At 41.3% G+C, this 24394-nt stretch overlaps 1 protein-coding gene across 1 annotated transcript in view; it reads left to right on the top strand.

Annotated features, from left to right (window-relative positions):
• SLC2A12 (solute carrier family 2 member 12) overlaps positions 1-24394 on the top strand; it is a 32135-nt gene that overhangs the window by 6254 nt on the left and 1487 nt on the right. The window contains exons 2-4 of the mRNA XM_017829695.1: positions 1757-3076; positions 20200-20322; positions 22463-22595. Coding sequence (XP_017685184.1) covers positions 1757-3076; positions 20200-20322; positions 22463-22595 — 1576 coding nt within the window. The remainder of the gene's footprint in view (positions 1-1756; positions 3077-20199; positions 20323-22462; positions 22596-24394) is intronic.

Raw genomic sequence — 24394 nt, 5'->3', positions numbered from 1 at the left:
ACACCAATTCAGTGACAGAGTGAGTTGAGGTGCATTGGGTGTGCTCAGTATCTCAGGGCGGCTGATGTTTGGCTTCTGCTTGGCTCAAAGTTAGGAGAACTAATATGTGATACTTATTTTAATAGACTTAATGGGCTTACACATTTCCTCTGATCCTGGAGGCAGCACTTATAGTCACACAGTTATACTGTGCTACTCTCCAAAATAACCCATCTGCCTGTGGAGCAGCTGCAGGGTGAGATGCTGGGCTCACACTGCTTCTGGGAAAAGCTAGGGGAGCATGAGGTGGCTTGGGGCATAACCAGGCCAGGGATCATGCCAGAAATTTAGTAGGGTATGTGGCCACATGCCAGGATCTGGGCCTGGGCTCTGGCAGTGTTTATTTTAGTAGTGCAGATGTACTGCTAGGGCTACTCTCCTCCTCTCTTTTCATGATTTGCTTTCAAAATGTAATATCCTCTTGTCAAACGGGACTGATCCTTGCCAATGTGCTCAAAAGTTACTGGCAAGGAACTCCAGGCAGTGCACATGATCAAAGAGCCCTAATGCCTTAGAAAAATAAGCTAAAAATAAACAAACTGTATGTATCATTTTCAATTAGACCATATACCATTTTCCGGCTTGGCTGGAAAGTACATGTTCCAGGATAATTAACTAAAATACGGACTCTGTTATGCTGCAAAAGCTACCTCTCTTCAGACACATCCTACTTCTCTAACTAAGTGGAAGTCAGAAGTCAATTTACTCTTTTCCTAGTTGCGTGGCAGCCAACATCATGATGAGAGGAAAATCATGCTGGGAGAAAGAACAAGGCCAATAATAACAAACTGATATATTCCTCAAGGTTTAGGGTGCAAAAGGCTTCACAGTTAGTAGAATATGATCAGTCAAGTCTATCTTGTAACAATAAACAATGAATCACAGTTGTATAAAATGAGTTTGTTTTAAAGTGGACATTCAAAGGCATATAATCTCCATTTGGTTTACGTTTTCACCATCTGTTTCTTATTCCTGACATTATAGCTGTCATAAACTATGCAAAATATTTGATCCTGATATTCCGAAGAATTTGAGATTAGAGATAAGCAAAGCTCAGAAAGTTCATGAGTTTGTATCTCATAGATTGGTTTCCCTAGAATATCCCATATATCTGGTTCAAACTGGTGCTCATTGAATAAGTCTCCATTGGCAAAATAAAAACACTTGTACCAGCAGCCTTCATAGCATCCTCAGGTGAAGCAAAGGAATAATAAGTGGTGAGGAAATACTTGTTACTTATTCAAGTCAAGGTTGAAGCAGTTTGGATGGGAAATTACTGCTTTCCTTGCCCATGGTACAGTAGTTGGGTGGATGAGACTTCTTCAATTCAGTACAGGAAAAACACTGAAAATATCTCAAGGCAAAAATTGCTTTCTTACCAAAAGGCTGTAATATAAATGTTGCTTTTTACAATGATATTCTGAAGCAGAAGGTTTGATTATTTAGGACCTGATCAAAACTTTATTGACTTCAGATCAGGAAGATAAGGTACCCCAAAGCATTAAAATTAAAGAGGATTTTATATAATTACTTATTTTTCCCCTGAAATAGTTTTTTGTGTCACCACTGCTGCTGGATATGTATGGAACTTAAGTGCTTTGCCTAGAAGTTACAAATAGATTTTTTAAACCGGTATATCAAATAAAGTTATTATTAATTGTCATAATGTTACAGAAGTCATTCTTTCACGTTTTTGTGTTTTATTCTCTTATTTCAGGTTGTGGAACATTTACCTTTCTATCTTCTGCTATTGCTGCCATAAGTGGACTTCTGATGGGTTATGAGTTGGGCCTTATCTCTGGAGCTCTTCTTCAGATAAGCAGCATATTAGCACTCTCTTGCAAAGAGCAGGAAATCATTGTAAGTTCCCTGCTTTTTGGGGCCCTATTTGCATCCCTTACTGGTGGATTTCTGATAGACAGATTTGGAAGAAGACTTGCTATTATTATTGCATCTTCTTTACTTGTGTTGGGGAGTCTGATTTTACTGCCCTATGAATCATATGAGGTACTTATTGTGGGACGGACTGCCATAGGTATTTCCATATCATTATCATCAATTGCGACGTGTGTCTATATTGCTGAGATTGCCCCACAGCACAGAAGAGGCCTCCTTGTATCATTAAATGAACTCATGATTGTGATAGGCATTCTCTTTGCCTATATTTCAAATTATGCATTTGCCAGCATATCTCATGGCTGGAAGTACATGTTCGGCCTTGTGATTCCATTAGGTGCTTTGCAAGCTATTGCCATGTATTTCCTTCCTCCAAGTCCTCGGTTTCTTGTCATGAAAAATAACGATGAAGCTGCAAGAAAAGTACTGGAGAGGCTACGGGAAACGTCAGATGCTACTAAAGAACTTACTGTGATCAAGTCTTCCCTGAAAGATGAACATCAGTATAGTCTCTTGGACCTGTTTCGTTCAAAAAACAACATGAGAGCCCGAATGCTGGTAGGACTCACTCTAGTCTTTTTTGTGCAAACAACTGGGCAACCCAACATTTTATTTTATGCATCGACTGTTTTGAAGTCAGTTGGGTTCCAGAGCAATGAAGCTGCCAGCTTGGCTTCTACTGGAGTTGGAGTAGTAAAAGTCGTTAGTACAGTCCCAGCCACAGTTTTTGTGGATCAAATTGGAAGTAAAACTTTTCTGTGTATTGGCTCTTCTGTTATGGCAGTATCGTTGGTCACTATGGGCTTAGTGAACCATAACATACATGTGAATTTCACCAATGTCTGTAGAAGACAATCTCCAGAGGATTTCTTTCTCCAGAGACCAGGAAACTTCACTATCACCAATGGGAGTCTTAAGGACCTCTTTGCTAGCTTGACTTCAACAGAAAGATCATCATTTGATGCACAGAAAAGCCCAGATGTTGCCAGGACAGGAGAACTGAACAGGACTGCACTGCCAGGAGGCAAAAGCACAGCAGGGTCTCACATGGAAAGTGGGGAGGTTCCTGTTGTCCTGAAATGGCTCTCACTGGCCAGCCTGCTTGTTTATGTTGCTGCATTTTCCATAGGTCTTGGACCAAGTAAGTGTTTCATTTTTCTAACTCTTTGTAATGATTTACTTACATTATTAACTGCTGGGATGACATGCCCAGCTTGGCATTTGTGCTGGTTTAAGAGTTAACCAGCAAGGGAAATGAACTCAACTCAAAGGAGATATTATAAGTCAGAATAACAATTTATTAAAATAATACGGTAAGTACAATCATACAAACAAACAATTGGTCTTAACCCACAAAACCCAAATGTATAACCCAGTACCCTGGGGCATGAACAAAGTGGTGTTCCTTGGGCCCCGCTTGAGTCCAAAGTAAAGGGAGAGGAGAAAAACCTGCTGGTGGGAGAGCTGTTGCAGTCTGGTCAAGAGTGGTGATTGCAGTCCAGTTGAGGGTGGTGGTCTAAGTCTGGTTGAGAGCGATGAGATGCAGTCTTCCTCTGGATCCCACGAGTGGTTAAAAATGTTCCAAGACTCCAAGATTATATATCCTCCAGTTCAGGCAGGAATGCTCAGTACTTCCCTCAGGGCGGGGAGTTCCACAAAGGGTGTGAGGACAAGAGCATCCTCCTATCTCACAGGCCTCTTAACACCTAGTTTATAGCCTGAGGAGTCAGGCTCTATGGGCAGAGGGTGCGAATAGTCTATTGACAACAGTTTCTGGGAAATGGCATGGAAGGCTATAGAATACACAGTTTTGGGTTACACCCATACCATGATGAACTGGTCTCAGCTGTCCTAACTAGGACACATTACACAGTAAGTTGAGCAAAGCAGTGTTTTCTGCCAATATGTGCTGGCATTGTCACAGACCCCCCTGGTGGGCCTGGGGTGTATTTTTTAGAAAGAGGTCCTGTCCATTAAGGCCAATGACCAAATCTACCTTCCATTCTGTGAAATTAATTACTCCCTCTTCAGTCAAGTTAATAACTGCTGCGAGCTTCGTACAGCAAAATTATGGGGCCCCTGGCTATCCTTCCTCATTGTGTCTATTGTGTCCTTACGTTGGGAAGATTAATATGTAGGTATTTTCTGATGCTAACTCATAAACCCAAGATAATTATAGGCTCTAGACCTCTGTATGGTATGACATCATCAAATCCATGAAATACCAACATGCCTGAGTCCTGCTGAGAATCTGTCCCCTTGACTATGTAATAGTCTTCAGATATAGGAAAGACATCCAAGGTATCATAAATCATGAGCAAATTCTAATATTATTGCCTCTACCTGTGCTGAACAACATAAGTGGAAGGACACAAAGGCATGTCACTATACAGCTAAGGTACCTCTGCACCTGCCATCACACTTGCACAGTTCCCATTCTCTTCAGAGAAGAACAGAATGTTTGTCATTCCAAGGGACTAGAAATTAAATCTCTCCATTTTCTTTTGTTTTGTTTCAATAGCACTTGCATATTATTGTTCTTTGAAGGGGTTGATTTTTTAAGCCACACTGCAAAACCCACATGCACACAGTCCATTATTTATTAACAGACTTTATGTGCTTTTGCACCTTGGCTCAAACTTGCCTTGCAAACAAACTGTACTCCTGTTGTACTATCATGATAAAAAGCTTGCCACAAGGATACAACCCTACAATTGTACTAACAGCAACTTCTCTGCAGTATTTGTTTATTTAAAACATTACTCACTGGGAGAGCAGCGTGAAATAAGCATTCATTGCTGGAGCAGCAAGCTTGACTGTGTTATTGCAGCATTATTCCTTTCCTTGAAGATCATCTTAGCGCTATTCTGCTTTTGATGACATAGGTTTAAAACCAGGGGAGAAACCCTGAAAACAAAATGTTACTTGAACTTTACTTGGGTGTTTCAAACACACATTTAGCGACCCTTAGAGCAGGGTCACACATTCAGTCTTGGCCTCCTGTTGAAATCTGCTTTCCTGTTGACCTGGCTGTAAATGGGTTCCCAGTCATTTGAGTTGGGCTAATGTACAATTAATGAGAATGATGTCTACTTTCTTGAGGGTTACAAAAACTGATATGTGTTTGCCAGGCTGATCTGAGAAATCTTTGAGGCCAGTGCTTGTTTTTTGACCTCTTTCTTGACTTGAAAGCTTAAACGCTTTCAAACAGAAAATGGGAAGGAACAGACACCATCTCAGCTCCAGCATGTAGAAATTCTGTATGATAAATTGCCACAGTGAGGCAATTTTATCTGACAGATGCATTTGCCTATCAAGTGAAGGCCAGGTCTAGGAGACATACAGGTATTTCAAATTGTAGATAAGTACTTTCAAAGCATTTCCATGCCTTTGAAAGTACACTATTCAGTTAAAATTTACAACATATAGAAAATGCAAGTGATTAAGTACCAAGAGATTGTTGGAATCTGCAAAGGCTCTATTGTGGTTAAATAGTCTGGGTTGAGATGCACAGTTATAATTTGCATGTCATATACAGCCAACAACATCTGCTGCCTGGAGCCCAAATCTCTGAATGTATTTTCAGAGCCTATCTTTCTTATCCTCAGTGAACCTATCTTAGTGTAAAGAAAAAAAATGAGCTCCTCTGCTTATATAAAGCAAACAATTTTAACATGTTTATGTTATTCATCTCTAAATCTGAGCTGTGGTCTAGACCAGACTGTTCATCATTGTCTAATCAGCAACAGGAAGGAGGCAGCGAGGCTGCACTTGCTGGCTGCTGTGGCCAGGCGGTGCCCAGGGCACCTGAGCACAGAAGCACTGTAATCCCTGCACCGCTATATTTTCAGTGCAAAAATCTCATACTCCATCCAATGTCTGCAAGTATGCCTGGCTAAGGTAAAGGCAGTGTTGGGGATGTGCCTCTTTGTAGATCAAATCAGCATCTTTTGGACAGAGAGCAGAGAAGATCTTCCTCTTTTCCCTCCATCCCACAAGGCCATTTCTGGAACGGATTCACCCACTATATTTTGAGTCCATGCTGTATTACATTCTGTGGGGATAAAGAAGAATCTATGTAACACCAATAGGAAATGACACACTCTTCACAGGGCAGATCACACAACCTGAGCTCTATCATCTTCTTTTTAATTACTTGGTTGTTGTTTTTTTTCACCCTTGTATTTTATCTTTTGATTCTGGCCAAAGAGATAGTTATAGTCCATACATAGCAGACATTTACAGATGTTGTATTTTTCCATGATTTCTCTTTTGTCTCCAAATTACAGTAAGTAGACTGATATTTTTTTTTAATGAACTGAGCATATGCTAAATATATTTATTGCCTTTTATCAAAGCACACAGGCAGCACAGTGATGAGCACTCAAAAATAGACAGTGAGACATAAAAGTAATTTTTGCATTACAAAAGAATTCACAGACTAGCAATCATCTGCTTAGTCAATTTTTTGATTCTAGGGTGCTCTGTATTTATATCATACACAAGATAAAAGGAGTATTTCTGCTGCTTTGTTTCAGATTATTTATGTTTGATGAACTGCGATTCAACTGCTTGTTCACACTCAATTTCACGCAAGTATGAGGATGTTTTGTAGATGCAACAAATCAGTGTTGCATCATGTCACAGAACAGCACATGCCATTTCTCCTGGGGTGAGGCATTTCAAGGCAGTCATTAGCTAAGGGGACTTACTTGACACCCATGTTTGTCTTGAGTTACCTTTATCTGTGTATCGGAAAGGTCAAATGAGGATCAACCATTCTCACCAGGGAAAGATGCCTGCAGAGCCCTAAAGAATCATAGAATCACAAAATCATAGAATCAGTTGGGTTGGAAGGAACATCTGAGATCATCAAGTCCAACCCTTGATCCACTACCACCATGGTTACTAGACCAGACTAATATCTACCCTAAATCTCCTCTGGCACAGCTTAAGACCATGCTGTCTTGTCTTGCTGATAGTTGCCTGGGAGAAGAGACCAACCCCCTCCGGCTACAACCTCCTTTTAGGTAGTTGTAGAGAGTGATGAGGTCTCCCCTGAGCCTCCTCTTCTCCAGGCTAAACAACCCCAGTTCCCTCAGCCTCTCCTCATAGGACTTGTGGTCAAGTCCCTTCGCCAGCCTTGTTGCTCTTCTCTGGACCTGCTCCAGCACCTCAATATCCTTCCTGAACTGAGGGGCCCAGAACTGGACACAGTACTCGAGGTGAGTACACCAGCACCGAGTACAGGGGAAGAATCACTTCCCTGGACCTGTTGGCCACACTGTTCCTGATCCAGGCCAGGATGCCATTGGCCTTCTTGGCCACCTGGGCACACTGCTGGCTCATGTTCAGCGTCCTGTCAATCCAAACTCCAAGGTCCCTTTCTGCCTGGCTGATCTCCAGCCACTCTGTGCCCAGCCCGTAGCACTACATGGAGTTGTTGTGGCCAAAGTGCAGGACCTGGCACTTGGCCTTGTTGAACTTCATCCCGTTGGAATCAGCCCAATTCTCCAGCCTGTCCAGGTCCCTCTGCAGAGCCCTCCTGCCTTCCAGCTGATCGACACTCCCCCCCAGCTTAGTGTCATCTGCAAATTTGCTGATGGTGGACTCAATCCCCTCATCTAAACCATCAATAAATATATTAAACAGGACTGGGCCCAACACTGATCCCTGGGGGACACCAGTAGTGATGCGGCACCGTTCAACACCACTCTCTGGGCCCGGCCACCTGACTCACAGCCACCTTGGACTGAAGCTCCTCCTGCATTTGCTCCTCCTGCTCCTCTTCCCTCCTTTCTCTGTGTGTGGATGCAGAGGCACTAACAGCTCCCTGGCTGAAGCTAGCAGTCAGATTTAAAGCTGTTGGAGCAGACACAAGAAAGGATATACACGCAGGTGACTAGGTCAGGGACTTGTGGTCACTACGGTCACTTTCTTCATCAGGAAACCTGCTCTAACAACCAAAGCTCAGTAGGGAATTGGCTTTCCTTCTGAGTTACCTGTTGGTAAAGGCTTTTTGTCTCTGATTTCCATTCAGCTCTAACCTGCATGCTTGGGTCTCATTTCTGAGCACCTGTATAATCCTGGTGCAGGGAAGGGTGGCAGACCTGCCAAGCCTGCCTTCTTGATTTACTAGTTTCACACTGATTAAATTCCTCCCATGTGAAGGACCCAGGATTGTGTCTGGACCCAGCTTGGGTCCCTCCAAGAAGGTGCAGTGACTATGCTCTACTGTGATGTACCATCTGACTGCTGTGGGAGCTCTCTGTGTGCATTGTCAACCTGTGTGGAACAAAACTCACGCAGAGAAGTCAGTAAAGACAAGTCCCTAGTGAGGGTAAATCTTAGGAGGAAATTTTTACTGATGAAAGACTAGTTTAGGATGACAGATGTCCGTTTCTAGTTTAAACCTAGGCAGACTTGCCATATTAAGTATATCCAAGTTAAATTTATATCAGCTTGAACAAATACTTTAAAACTGACATACTTTATACCTAAAATGGAACAGATGTTTCGACAGGTTTGGTAATCTAACTGATGCAGGAGCCAGATTCCTCAGATAATCCACAAAGGGAAATATTTTCCCCACCCAAGGGGGGCTTTCAAACCCCTGCTCTCTGCCTCAGTTGGTTAGAGCATGGTGCTAAAAACACCAAGGTTGCGGGTTCGATCCCCATTTGATCCCCATATGTGCCATTCACTTAAGAGTTGGACTCGATGATCCTTGTGGGTCCCTGCCAACTCAGAATATTCTGTGAAATCTGTGACCTCTCCTTTGGCACAATGCTCCCTTCCTCACTGGCTATTAAGGGACCTTAGGGTGATCAGGAAGCTAAATTAAACTGTGTGATAGCATTCCACACATAGTGTGCTTTAACTTTTAGTAAGCCTTGAAGTGTTCATGTAGTTGGACTAGATATTCATTGTAGATCCCTTTGTACCAAACTATTCTATTCTATTCTATTCTATTCTATTCTATTCTATTCTATTCTATTCTATTCTATTCTATTCTATTCTATTGTAAAAACCCACTCGTTTCCTCTACATCTTATTCTAAGCTGTTGGAGTAATTTAAATGCAGCTTTAAACCCATGCTGGGGACAGTGGGGAAGAAGGAAAAAGGATCAGGCAAGAAAGATCAAGGAGGATGGAAGAAAGCTCAAGGGTTCACACGAAAAGTAAATCCATAGAGGTGAAGAAGGAAGTAAGTCTGCCTTCAATTCACCACTGTCTTTCTTGTGCAATCTTATGTGGTCTGTGGTGGTTTTTCTCTATGTATTTTATTGTATTGAGCAAGCCAAAACCCAGACCTGGAACACTCCCCTAAAGCCCAAAGAACTGCACAAATTTAATCCCTTACTTTGGTCCTGTGATTGTTAGATTAACTGGCTACCTGAGTTAAAGCATGATTCACTAGCACAGTTAAATGCTGAACCTTTTATGTGTCTTTCACCTCAGTTATTAAATGCATCTGTAACAAAACCCAGAACAGCTGGTTTCACATATGTTTCATATGACACTGAACAGCCCAGAGACTCGATCACAGAGGTCATATCTCTTGCCACCCTTAAAATACGAATTGCATAGGACTGCTTTTTCTCTTCCCCTTAATGCTCTTGGGCTTAATCTTGGCCACCAAATGTTCAATCTGAAACTGGAGAATCTTGTGGGAATGAGAACTGTCAGTGTGGAAATTCTGACCCTCCATGGATTTAGTTGGATATTCCTGTGTTTTGAAATACTGTAAGCTGTATGGCCTTGCACTAGCTTGGAAAACACTGGTACAAAATTTGGTTGTCTAGAATTCACATCAATATCTTTGATACTAGAGCAATATTTAAGGCTTTTACAAAACATGTAGTTATTGTATTAATTTATAGCGTGCATGAATCTGCACTATAACAGACATTCATGCTCAACATTGCCTCATGTGACATTTGTTTGCAATGTTTTATTTTTGAGCTTCTACATTTTTCAGAGCAGATGTGACCTAGTCTTAAATTTCACAGAAATGAGCAGCATCAATTTTATGAGTTTTTTTGCAGTTTATTCTGGAAAATGGGATAGTGGTGGGGACTAAATCAAGTGTTCAAAAGCAAGCAAGTGCTTAAATGTTTTGTTGGAATTTAATCGGGATAATAAACCTTGGAAACGTGCATATTTCCCTGAGAAATAGTACAGAAAGTCCTGCTTTAGAAAATCAAAAAATAATCTTGGATTCTTTGTTTTATTACAAGATTCCTAGCACTGTTTATTTGTACTGAATCATCTTTTAATGCATGCATCCATGTGGTTTGAATATACACTCCTAGTATTTATCTAGTTCATCATTCCTGTACTATTCAAATGGTGCCCCATGTGGCCTTTATTTCACACTGTGTCTATACTACCCAGCTGCAGCAGAAAGACAAGGCATGCCAAAATTAAAAATAAGGCAAGGATTGTGAATTTCCCACTTCTCTCTATTTCCTTGCCCTCGACAAAGTTTATCTAAAGCCCCAGGAATTGGTTTGCCTTTTCACAGGCTGATTGGTAGTAGTGAAGTGTGATATGTAAGATATTTTTGAATAGCTGGGTGTTAATTATAGGATTTCAAATTGCAGGAGATGTTCTCCAAAATACCAGACAAATAGGTTTATCTTATCTAACTTCATAAAACCTACAAGTGTGAGGGCTTTTTAATGTGTCAAAAAGGTAATAAGAAAGAAAAAGTGCTTTTGCAATAATTAGACATGGAAATGTCAATGGGAGCTTCTTACTTATTTTAATATATATTATTATATTTCTCTTATTATAGAGCCTGAATTTAAACTATATACTGAGGTGCACACCTAAAATCAGTGACACCATTTTCACTGACATCTGTGTTCCTGTTCATAACTTTAAGTATGCTGATGAGGGAAAGTCTTGGTACATCAAGACAAGGGATCTGCCTTCTCAGAGACAGAGCCCTTGCTACTGTGAAAAGAGGGAGAGACAACACTATGCCCCAGTCAGTATTCCTGTGTCTCTGCAATGACAGTGGTTCAATTTGCTGTTGTGAGCACGCAATTTGGCCCTCCAAGAACTACCTAGAAAAGGTAGGTAACTACCTAGAAAAGGTATGTGACTACCTGTGGTTTGGCACGTTATGCTCCCCTTAAATGAGGATTTGAGTCAGTGTTATGATCCTGGTGCTCTGGATTATTTAAATATCTCTTTTCTAATAGTGCTATGTTAATAAACCCATTGACACAAAGATACTTCTTAAGAGGAATGGTGCCTGTGCTTAAAATTAGGCATAGTTTTAAAGTTCAGCTCTTATTAGTTAGTAGCCACTGGTCAAAATAAGGCATTTTACCTCCAGACTCACTTCATAAAAAAACCCTAGAGAACTAATATTGCTGTGGTTCTAACTAGTAATTGGGCCTAACAATCCTCTTTTGTTCCACAGGGACATTATCTTCTGTAAAGTGATGCACTGTCAAGTGAGTCTCGCATATCCTCTTGTACAAGCTTTGGAATGGTAGTCAAGACTGCTTACCATTAGCCAAATTTGTCCTCCTTACTTCGTAGGTCAAATTTAGGAATTTAATCATTCAGTAAGTAATAGGGTTCTTTGATAATCATATACAAGACAGTGAAAGCTTTTACATTTGTTTCCTTAACCATGTTCTGGGGGAGAAGATCATTGTGACACTGAAATGTGGGAAAAAGTTTCCAGGTCATATGTCAAGCTTCATAAAATCCAATTTCCTTTGGGAGAAAGGGCTGGGGAGAAATTTTTTAGAGGCAAACTGATCTTGGGTCAATTTTGTGTAAAAACTAAAACCAGTAGTAGGACTTAAGTGCAAAGTCAGTATCTTATTTCACTTGTGAAGTTCATGAAACTAAAACACGTATTATAAAGTATGAGAAAATAATTATGCCATAAAGGTAAAAATGTGCAATCAATCACATAACTTACTGGCACTGCTGAGGAAGGTGACACTGGCAGCCAAAGCACAGAGAGCACGGTAAGTCAGTGCATGAAATCAGGAGACTGTTTCTCCCATGGCATCTGAGTTTCTGTGTCACATTGAGCTCTATGAGGAAAACCGGGAAGATTTTCTCAAAGGGAAAGGGAACACAGGAGGGCACCCAGCTTCTGGTTGCCTTTGAAAATCAACCATAGTTGCAGAAAACTCTTATGAAAGGAGGAGACATAAAAGACACTCTGTGGTGGTTGAACACAGAGCCTTCACACCTTCCTCCTGCATTACTCTGGCAGCAACAAAAGCAAAGCCTGAGTAGCAATTTCCAGTGAGGAACTTAAAAAGACTGGATCACTGCAGGCCTCTCACTAAATAAGTCACTACTGTAAAAGGTTGCTTACCTATCTACCAGGAGTTTTGTGAAGCATGCACACAAATCTCTGTTCTGCAAGAGCAAAGGCCTAAATTTACCTCCCACCTGCTGTGTCCCAACAGTTTTTTCAGCTGTGCAACCCATCAAGGACCAACATTAGCCCTTGGATACTGGAAAAACAGGTTAATTTACCCCACCCAACTGGGTAATTTCTCCTCTGCATACTTTTTAGAAGTGAAACATGTGATAAGCCAAACTAATTCATGTACAATTTCCTCATGAATTAGAGCCTCTGGCTTCTGCAGTCATTCCTCTGCAAATGCCTCAAAGGATTATCCTCAATTCAATATTCTGAACAAATAAACACCTACAAATGGGAATACATATTTCGGGTTTTAATTAAAAGGCCTTTTTTTTGGATGGCAGTAGGTGATTTATTATAATAAGCACATTCTCCCTTGAAAGCTTGTCTAAAATTTTCCTTTTTTCTCTCTTCTTTTTTTCTTTTGCTGCTCTGCAAGTTGTTCTGCCTTGATGGGAGAATTTGAGAGTCTACATAACAAAGGATGAGAGATAGAGAGAGAGAGACAGTGGCTGTTAATATCCAGTTGCAAACAGAATTGTCATTTCCTACATTGGTTGAAAAAAACTTTTATTAGGGTACCTGAAAAGAGGTACAGACTATTACATATCTGCCTACAGTAAAGCTGGGATGCATCCTTCTTTTTTAATCCCAGCTGGCAACTAGGTATCACACAGCTGCTTTCTCACTCCTTCCCCTGCCCCTTACCCAGCAGGGAGGAGAATTCAAAAAAAAGATAAACCTCATGGGTTGACATAAGAACAGCTTAATAATTGAAACAAGAGAATATATAAAAATTATTCTAATGATAATGATGATAATATTATCAATACCGATAATTGTAATGAAAAGGGGAGCGAGCAAGAGAGAGAGGAATAAAATCCAAGAGAACCAAGTGATGCACTATACAATTGCTCACCACCCACTGACCAATGACGAGTCTGTTCCTGAGCAGTGATCAGTGGCTCCTGGTCAACTCCACCCAATTTATATACTGGGCATGACGCTGTATTGTATGGAATATCCTTTTTGCCAGTTCCTGTCAACTGTCCTGGCCATGCTCCCTCCCAGCTTCTTGTGCACCTGCTCACTGGGAATGGGAAACCTAGCACGGGAAACTGAAAAATCCTTGATTTAGAATAAGCACTACTTAGCAACAACTAAACATCAGTCTGTTATCAACATTATTCTCATACTGAATTGAAAACACAGCACTGTACCAGATACTGAGAAGAAAATGGCCTCTCTCCCACTGAAACCAGGACAATCCTACTGATAGATTTGCTGCTGAGCACTTTTTTGGGGGCAAGATGGGCTACAGATCACATTAACTAAGAGAATTCTACCATTTCTAGATCCTTATATATCTATCACTACTTGTCTGGTAATCCTTCAGATGGGAATCACTGTCTCTAAGAAAGCTCATGTTTGTGACTATTCTGTCAAGATGAAAATGGGCAGTATAGATTTAAGAATATATTGAACAGCTTGCACTAAAAAGGAAAGCCCATATGAGACATTATATTTCTTTCAAGTTCATGGAGACAAAAATTCAAATAGTAAAAAAGGCATTAAAAATGCAGGCCTACCGTTGTGAGAAGGTTAAGGGAGGAAGGATGGCTCGGGAAAATCAGAGGTGAATTACATCTCACTCTTCTCCTTCTCAAGTGGCCGAGAAAACAGGAAGGAACTAATGCATTGGAATCAGTCTCTTCCCCTCTAACCCTCCTGCTCCTCTTGCATAAACTGGAGGAGGCACAAGTGAAGGGTGATTTCAATGGTCCACTGAGGTTCCTTAAAAAAGCACATGTGAGTTCTCAGCCTGTCTATCAGGTAGTGATGCAAATAGTACAAACACTGGGCAAAATTTTTTATATACTCTGATAGAGCCTCAGAGAAAAAAAGGATTAAATCCCACTTGTCCTTAGAATGTTATTGCAAGGAGTCAGCTTAAAGGCTTAACCATTAGAAACATAATTGTAGTGTACCAGAAGAAAAGAAAAATAATTTAGATTTGCCACACCACATCAACTCCTTTTAGATCATCAATGGTATCAAGTGTCTTGCAACCAGTAGTCATAAAGCTACTTGGAGAGAAGCACCTTGGAAGCCATAGAATCAATGACCATATTTATTGCCTTTGCCAGGATGCAGCCAAAGGCATGAGGTTAGCTGAGGCTTCTCCTACTCCTCTCAAGCAATATAGCAATTCCACTCCTTTTAATGTGCGCATACAGGGTATGACTGTCAGGCTGGCACTCCGCTGGCAGCTTACACGCTCTCTAAAGCATTACAGCTGCTCATTTGGTCTATATTTGCCAGTTATTAATTTTGAGCAACCACTTCAGTCTCATATCACGGGGCAAAGCCAGAAAGACAGCTCTCATTAAGCAAAATCATAGATTTTTAATGCCAGTCACGATCGTCTTTTGCCCCTTGCACAAAATCTTGGGCAGAGTTCCAGTCCGCCTTTTGTGTGTCATACCTCCTTTATCTGCTTTGGAAAAGGACAAACTACCTCTCACACTCTCTTCTTTCCAGTCTAAGCAACCCTCACTTTTGCCAGCCCCCTAGATTTCTTTCATTGGAATTGCTGCAAAAGCCTTTGCCAGAGTCGCATTGTGTGGGTGCTGGGAGCCATGCTGGGACAGTGCTGGTGCATGACAGCAGCAGGTGTGTCCCTCCCAAATCCCAGCTCTGTCCCAGTGCTGCAAGCCCTCATGGGAAAACACCTCATTGCCATGCACACTGTGAAGGCCTGTGCCATCCCTTGCAACATACCCTTTGAAATCAAGGCCAACTAGGTCTGAAGCTGACCTTTAGTGGGAAGTAGTTGGCCACCTGACTATTTCTGTTAATACCCAATGGAAACAGAAACCAGGCAAATGAAATACCTGTGAGGTTTCATAAGCCTGGAAAAAAAAATCTGGTCTTGGCAAAGCCAGTCATTAGCCAAGTCCTTTGACTTCTTTCCTGTCATGGCAGCTTCACAGTGGCTTGCTTGCATCCTTCCCCAGTGTTCTTAGATGGTCTGTCTGCATCACTTGGTGGGATAATCCCTTCCTTATCTTCCCTTGGACCTCACGTTGTTAACAACCCAGTCCTCCCTTTCAAAGACTTACATATTCTGCCTACTTCCCTCTTAAGCTGTAAATCCACCTAATCTCTTTCCAGAGTTTATACCTCAGGAACTTGAATTCTTTCATGTATTGCAGTGACCATTTTCTAAATCTCACCATAAAGAATTTGATCACACAATACAGGTATAGGAAAGAAAAAATGCTAAGCAGCAATTGAATACCAAGGGAGTCTAATATTTCATTAATGAGAGCTGCTGAGCAGCTACCAATTTGCTTCTGCCTCCTGGCAGGAAAAAGGTCAAAACAAGGACATTTTTCATTCTTTCACTTCAATACTGAGCACCCTCAAGATCGTGGTATTTCTCAGATATTCTCATATTTTTCTGCTTCTCTGTTGTCTCTTAATTTTTTATTTTTTTTTTTAAATTTTCATTTACTGCATATCTGTAAAGAAAGGAAATAAGAGAGATATTACATGAGAGTTTGAGACATCTCTTTGCTTATGGCCCAGGTATAAAGCTCATTAAGTTGGCCACATTGGCTCAAACAAAAAGACCACTCAAACAATACCCAATAGCAGGTACTGAGGGACAATATAGAAGAAAAGGCCCATGCAACATGCAGAGTGTGTCCTTCCACCTATCGGTAGGTCTCCAAACTTCAAGAAAAATGTTGAGGATTTATTTTTGTTATGGTAAACAGTAGTTCTTGATGGATCTTTTTTCACAAATACAGAGAAATAATGTTTAGACAACCAGCATTTAATGATTTAACTCACCAATATTTTTCACATATGAAACATCTTGTAAAAGTGAGTTCCATAGTTGAAATACACATTGTCTGTAAAAGCCTATCCTCCCGTCTCACCTAACTGCTGTCCCTGGTAATTTCACTTGGATTCTCTTGGCTTGTATCTTTAAAAATGTGACTAAAACCAGTCTTCACTTCATCTCCACTGCAACTCTGTTCCCTTCTGCTGTACGTTTTCTAAGCTGAAGAGTCCTCACCTGTTTAACTGCTCTTTGCAGAGCCCATTATACACATTTCTCCATGGCTCATCTAGTTCTGAGTTGACCAGATTGGCACGTAACGTGACAAATACAGAGGCACAGTATGCTCAATGGCACATTCATTGCCTTCCTAATAACTGCCAAACCTTTGCAGCCATGACCTCTGTCTTGCAGAGCTGATACTGTCCCTGAGCTGACCATGGAGGTTTTAACACTTCTGTCCCGAGCACAGCTGGTGTGCGTACTGCTGTCTGGTTTTCTCCCTGCGTGTTCGTTTGCATGTGTTGATAAGGAATTTTATGGGTCTCTTTTCAAAGTACTCAATATTTTGAGATCCTTTTGCAATTCTTTATGATCCTTAATTTTTATTACCCCAAATGATTTTGTACCATTGGTAAGTTTTGCACATACATTCACCTCCCTTTCTTGAGAGATCTGGAAATACAGTAATTGTCTTCCACTCTGAAAACTGGCCATGTCCTTTGTTTCCTGTAACAAACAGTTATTGATCCATAGGAATAGCTTCTCTTATATCCCACAACATTTCTCTAAAGCTCTTTGAGACTGAAAAGCACAGTGGCTCATTCAGTTCTAACCCCATGCCTTAACTCTTTCAAAGAGACATGGTTTTTCTCAACTCTTCTCAACTTCTCAACTTCTCAACTCTTCTGTGCATATCTCCCTTTCCAGCTGAGATTAGTTACCTATATCCTACCTCCAGCCAACAGCTTGGTACAGTGTACCAGGCTGACCCCTTCCTGCATCCTAATGGAATGTTTTCTTCAGTGTTGGCATGTCAGCTCTTCTGTCCCTGTTCTCTCATCCTCTCAGACAGCATGATCTCAAAACACTCAGCTGCTTGATGATGGTACTGCTAGTAATGTTTCAGCAACCATACTGTTTTCTTTGTTCAAACACAGTGTACACCTTTAGGAAAGGCACATTCCTTTTTCTAATAGTTTTCTTCATTCAGTACTTTATCTGGGCTGAGCTATTTCACATTTATTTGGTTATATGTGTATTTTAAGCCTTTAACCAGGTAATTTAAACAGTCTCCATAGCACCACTATATTTACCCTGATCTTATGCTAATATTGTTCTCCTTTTGAAACAAAATATGGTGGGCTCTTGCTTTTCCATTTCTTCAAGAATACTGAATTTAAAATGTTATAACCAATGTAGCAGAGCATCTCGGTCACAGTTGCTACTACAGTTGAACTACCCATGCTTAGCACTGAAGCATGATTTGACTTTTTTCTCTCATTAAGTATCAGGCAAAGTGCTAAAAGAAGCCATCATCTCTGGTATCTAAAATATACTCCCAGAGCTGTGTTCCATTATGCAATTTATTCAGCCTTAATGGAATTAGCAGAAATCTTCCATTATTATTCTGTTTCCTGCCTTTACAGCCCCTGTGACTTTCTTTAGAAGTGAATGTCACCATCGTGGTCAAGGGGCTGTTTGTATACCTGAATCCTCTGCTCTTCCCACTTGGGCAAGGAATGTCAAGGCATTTGGTTTTTGTGATATTTAATGAAACAGTTAAGCTTTCTGATCCAATACAGTATTTTTGTCTGCATTTGCAGTAGGTGGTTTTTTTTCTGGATTGTACCATAATAAAGGACCATTAAACTGCACAATTTTTCTTAACTGCTGTCAACATACAGCACACTGCAGGTCAGTAAAGGTGAGTTACTGCCTGCAGCAACAGACCCTGCAGTTCTGGAATCTAGCACAGAGACTCCTGCTGTCTAGCCCTTAGCCATATCTCTTATCTACATCTGACCTGGAGAGCACCAGCTCTAACTCTTTTCCCATCTGATCCACTAACATCAGGCAAGAGTAGCTGGAGCAGGCACTGAAAACTATTGTTTGTGCAATGTGGTTGCTATCACAACATCCTTTTGAAATACTGTTAGATTACACAGCAGATGGAGGGGGGGTATTTGGATCCTCTTTTCAAAGATAGGCTGATTTCCCCTGTAGAATGCCACTGCTTAGGCTGGTGAAGGCAAAGCACACAGTTGACTTGGCAGTGACTTCAGGAGCGTGTAGGTTAAATTTTTTCAGTGTTGTGTGCACACAACACAGAAGGTAGCAGCAGTCATTATGAATTGGAGCCTGAACCAAGTTGCTGGCTCCCCCCAAGAAAGTCACATCCCTGCCATACCTACAGCAGCTGCTGCTTTTTGGCAAAGGTACAAACAGTATACACAATCCCATAGAGGTGCTAAAAGCAAAGAATCGATCGTTATTGCTGCCTCAGCTTGGTGAAAGGAATAAACAGACTGTAGTGTCGGATTTCTACAACTGCTCTTTCTCCGTGAGGAATAAGCCTATCCACTCCCTGCCAGCTAAGCGGAGGTCAGAGCCAGCGGATGTAGCTGCCAGTAGCAGACGTGAAGAGCAGTCTGATGGGATCTGTCTGAACTAAGTAACTGGTTGCAGTAAAAGCAGCTAACCACTATTGTGGCTGATGCAGATCCTCAAGTATTTTAGTTTCTTAACAGAAAACCAACATGTTTCAAACCTCCAGACAAATTATACTCAGCCTGAAAGGGCTAATCTGTCCTTGGGGAACTGCATAGTATTGGAACTGCTGCAGTGTCACGCATTTCAGCTGTGGCATGAGCCATCCCCCAGTGCCCACAGTGCTGCTTTATTCCTGGAGGTTGGTTTATGCCCTGCAGAAAGTGGGCTTGAATTCTTTCAACCTTTATTTTAATCCTAATGTGACTGTAAATATCCCCTTTGCCAGTTTTCAGTGTATAATAATTTTTCCAGCTGAGCTGGCTGCTGGCTGCCAGGCTGTCCTGTGGAGACAAACTTCAGCAGCTGTGCATGCACCTCTCAGAAGGGCTCCTTTGCTTCTCACTTACTGCTTTGCTTTTCAGGTAGCACTCCCTGTCGTGACATGTTGTATCAGATGTGACTAACAGGACTGGTTTCAACAGCCCTGATGCTGAGGAGGGGCAAAATACAATCATGTTATACCCATGAATTTGCTCAGGTACAGGGCTAGCTGGCTTGGCAGGGAAAAAAACACCTGCTTGAGAAGTCAGTTTGCTTCTTCTTTGCTCCTTCCTCATCTGTAGACACCCTACAGAACAGACTGAGGGCATTTCTTCAGAGCAACATTTGTTTTGTCAGCAGTGAGTGTATTAAACTTTGATGTGATCCAAGTCAGAAAAAAAAATTCACATCTGAATTTGCTTTTGTGAGCTAGCAACACCAGCATTTAGATCACCTGTGGTGTGGTGTGATAAGAAGCAGTCAAAAATCAGTCCCTCTCTCTTCATTTATACCTTAGCAATCTCATTTATATCTTAGCAATCTCATTTATATGGAGCAGAGAGCTGGAATAGCAAACATACTTCAGTGTGGCAGCTTGATTTATAAGGTGGCATAAACACACGGTGCCGCTCTGAGGCTGAAGATTATTTTGGTTTGCTGCCCCACTTCCATTAGTGTTATATCAAGAGTTATTTAGTCAGAATTCCCTTTCATACACAGATGTACAATCAGAGCTCACTTTCCCAGTCCAGTGCCACCCATCCTTGGCTCAGGGATGAAGGGGTGGTGACCTGGGGTGATGCTGACTGCTGCACATGCTGCTTGCAGAGCATGGGCCCTCACAAACCTAACCCCCTGAAAATAACTTTATTGTTTCAGGTGGCCTCACCTGAATTCATTGACTACCTAGATTTACAGCAAGGAAAGCCATCCTTTCAAAGACAACAATTTTTTTTTCCTTCTATTTCAGTGTCCTGGCTGGTCCTGAGTGAAATTTTCCCTGGTGGAATCAGAGGACGGGCTATGGCTTTGACATCTAGCATGAACTGGGGTATAAATCTCCTCATCTCCTTGACATTTTTGACTGTAACTGGTAAGATTTCTCTGTGTCCTTCCAAGTTTATATTCTCTTAGTGAGCAAAATAAATATTTCCTATACAAACAACATTGCTAAAATTGCAGCTGTGATGCCCCAGGAGCCAAGATCTCTGTTTAGGTGTTGGTGTAACATCTTTCTACATTTGTGCTAGTAATTTCAGCCTCACAGTGCTAGCTATCAGACCACCTTGCACATCAACTCCACAGGCTGTGAAATCCAGCTCTTCAAAATACCATTGCCTTAGTAGGTTGAAAACACATAATATTTAGGATTTAGTCCTGCGTCTTCCAAAGTCAATGGAAGTTCTGCTCTAGATCAGACCACAGCTTTTCTGATCAAACATTTTTGAAGACATTCCCATTTAATTCATTCCTTTTCACAGGAATGTGTTGGCTTTGAGAAAATTTTCTTTAGGAAAAAAGTGTCTTTGTGAGCTAAAAATATTTCACATTTTAATGTGAGAAAGTAGACTACCATACAGTAGCTTCTAATGTGACAATAATCAAAGGAAAAGGTTAAATGCTGATGCTGAAATTCATTGATTAGCAATTTTTTTCTAATTTTATATTATACAAAGTTTTGAAAATTTTAGTTTCAGTCTTATTCTGAGGAAAATATGTGCTGAAAATCAAAATATATAAGGGAGTAGAAATTCCAGAATTTCCTTTAACTCCACATTACTCTCCACCAGAGGCAGACAATCAACCCACAAAAAGTCAAGGTGGTTTTCACCCTGTTAGATGTTTTTTGAGACAGATTTGAAAATGAGTGTGATCTGTGTCTAAAATGGGGTTTCACATTTGTGTTTTCTTTTCTTAAAAAAAAATAAAGAGAGAAATAATAATAACAATAATAAAACTCCCCATCCTGAGTACTTTCTTGATTAAAACTAGGAAAAATATGCCAGGTAATATTCAGTGTGTCCACACTAGCACTTTAGTTAGATCAACGGTCTTCTTCAGAAGGAAACCATCCAGTTGCCCCCACTCACTGCACTTTGGTTTGCATCACAGAACTGCACTCCTGAACTGCACAGGCTTTTGGACAAAACCAAACAAGAAAATGTGTAGTGAATGCACTCCAGCTGCCAACACTTGGACCGGATTAGAGTTATTCCTAAAGAAACGTCCCCAAAACCAGACAGCACAGACCTCAGGTGCTCAGCATCAGCCGTTTCACCTGAAGGTCCCCTCTTGTCATGGAGTGTTATTTGTTAGTGCACACCTCGCTGCTATCCTGGTCTCAGTTTCAATGACTGTAAAGCTCCAGTAACTCTATTGGCTTAGCTGGGTCTAATCTGGATTTATGGAAGTGTAAGTACATTATTCTACAACAGAAAGGCAGAATTGGAAATTCTCCTGTCAAATGAATACACATGGAGGTCACAGTGGCCAGCAGGACCTGCACTTAGGTATATGATGCAGAAGACACCAGCTGGATTAGAGGCTTCAGCTGCAACTTTTAGCCCGTGATGAAACTGACAAATGTCTCAGTGGTCCAGCTGGGTACAGGCAGCTGTAGCAGCCTGTTGGGTTTGCATGTGCTTTACTTTCTAGGGGCTGCAGAGTTCATCCCTCAGCCTGAGGACCTACCTGCCCCTGGACTGTAGGCTCAGAAAACAGCTAGTTCTTGGATGAGCTTCTTAGGAGTTCAGTCTTGGATCACTTTCTGGCACAGGACCCATGACTCGCAGTGGAAATGCTGGGAACTGACAGGTGGGGAGGATTAACTGGAGACAACTTGTTAACAGTGTAAAACATGCTTGGATTTGCTTCATGAAAGAATGTGGACCAAAACCATACACAGGCAAAAATTCAAGGCTCTTGTGATCTGCACTGCCTTGGCACAAGCATCTAGCAATGGCTACTCACTGTTTTCATCCAGAGTGACCGCAAGCAAAATAAATCAACAGGTTCATGCTAAGTGGATCAATATGGGCTTATCAATTTTCTTTCATAAGGAGTATTAGAAAAAGTAAAGCCACTCTTCTTTTTTGAGCTATGTGAGCTAAGAATTACAGCCTAGCTTCTTTCTAACTTCTGTGCATTAGGGGCTGTATACTATAAAATACAGCAAGAGAAACAAAAAATGCAATATTAGAAAATTTAAAAAGACATGTTTTCTTCCTTTGTAGAGCTCATTGGCTTGTCCTGGGTGTGCTTCATTTACACAATAATGAGCCTAGCGTCCCTGGCTTTTGTTACTGTGTTTATACCAGAGACAAAAGGATGCTCTTTGGAGCAAATATCAACGGAACTAGCTAAACAGTAAGTACCAAGCATGTGACCAAATCCCTCAGGTGCCAGAGGGACAAACCCTTTCAATGCCACATGCTAAAAAAAACAAAAAAGGAAAGTGGGGGGTAGGGGGGTTCTGGAAAGATCAGATTTTCTCAAGGCTTGAGGTTGCGCATATTGATCTCAGAGGCCAAGCAAACATTTTGTTGCAGCTGAAGGACTGGCCCTAAAGGGACGGTGGTTTCCAGCACCCCTGTGAGGAACACCTGCAGCCAGACCTGACTTCCCAGCACTTCTGCTGTCTGGCATTCCTGGAGAGGAAGGCAACATGATCTTGCATTTAAGGCTGTGTGTCTTGGTTTGAATGCAGAAAAAGGGAAGGAGAGACACCCTATCTCAAATACTTCCATGAGAGTTTTGATAATTCTTCTAGATGGACATTTTTTGGTGCATATACTGAGTGCCATGGCTCTGTAGACTCTACAAGCTTATATACAAAAAAGGTTCTTTCAGCACAAGTATTGTGTCCCCAGCTCACCACATAAAAAGGGTAGAAGAGATATGAGAGGGAGGGAGTGTTGGTGATGCAAATGTCATGTGCCTGTTCCTTTATAGGACCCATTCTGACTGGTTTTGCATCTTTTGACTCTACCTGTCTGTTCTTATCCCTCAGAAATAGAGTGGCTCTTGAAATTACATACATTCAACTGTGCTGGTTTAAGAGCAAACCGGCGGGAGAAATGAATCCACCTCGAGAGTCAGAGTTACAATTTACTAAAAAGATTACAATAAGTACAGTGATACAGAAAAAACTGGTTTTAATCCCCAAAGACAGACACATAACCCAGCACCCTGGGACAAGAACAGAACATTATTCATTAGCCCCTGTGCTGAGCACCATGTGGCCCAACTGGGTATTAAGTAAAAGGAAAGGAAAACCTGTTGGTCTGGACGCTGTTCACAGTCCTGTTGAAATAATGGTTGCAGTCCTGTTGAAGTTCTGGTCTTTCAGTCCGACAAGTGGCACCACAAGTCTCAAAACCTGAAGTTTATATATGCTCAAGTTAAGGTGGGAACGCTCAGTACCTCCCCCAGGATGGGGAGTTTCACAACGGGTGATTTAACTCTGTGAGTCATGCGATATTTTTGGAATCTTTGATGGTCTAGGTGTTGCAGCTGCCTATTATGCCCGTCCATTGAGACCCATTAGCAGAGATGACCCCTCAGGCTGGGTGTGAAGGTGCCTTTCCGGAGGAGAGTTATCACAGCAGAGTCATTGGTGTGAAAACAGAAGAACGCTCCCCTACCTCGAAGGGTTTCTTTAACACTCAGCTTGTAGCCTGAGGTGTCAGGTGTGCCCTGGGGAGCTGCTGTAAACAACCCCTTTATTAAGAGTCCATCAGAAATTACAAAGAGGGTATAGAATACACAGTTTTGGTTATACCCACATAGCAACAAACTGGTTCCAGCCCTTGTAACTAGGACATCAACAAAAGTAGCACATCAATTTGGATAACTGAATTAAATGGGCTGCTGATATGCATGCTGTTTGCTTATAATCTCCAAATGCAGGTGTCTTTGACTATAAATTAACCATCACTTTTTGCTATCAATTTGCTACTGCCTCCATTCTTTTCAGTTGTTTTTTTGCCATTAAAAATTACAGAAAATGCTAAGTAGCACTGTTTTTTAAAATGCAGCACTCTCACGATATGTTCAAAAAGCTGTTCTACAGAAGCTACTTGCTTTTTTGGACTAATCAGAGAAGTTATCAGCATAATGATTAAAAGGATAAAGAAGTAATGGGGAAAAATTATGGACAAGATTTT

The sequence above is a fragment of the Lepidothrix coronata genome, unplaced genomic scaffold (genome assembly GCF_001604755.1).
Source record: "Lepidothrix coronata isolate B3197 unplaced genomic scaffold, Lepidothrix_coronata-1.0 Scaffold167, whole genome shotgun sequence".
NCBI classification, from domain to species: Eukaryota; Metazoa; Chordata; class Aves; order Passeriformes; family Pipridae; genus Lepidothrix; species Lepidothrix coronata.
The sequence above is the reverse complement of the archived record's forward strand: the minus strand, read 5'-3'. Positions and strand labels throughout refer to the sequence as shown.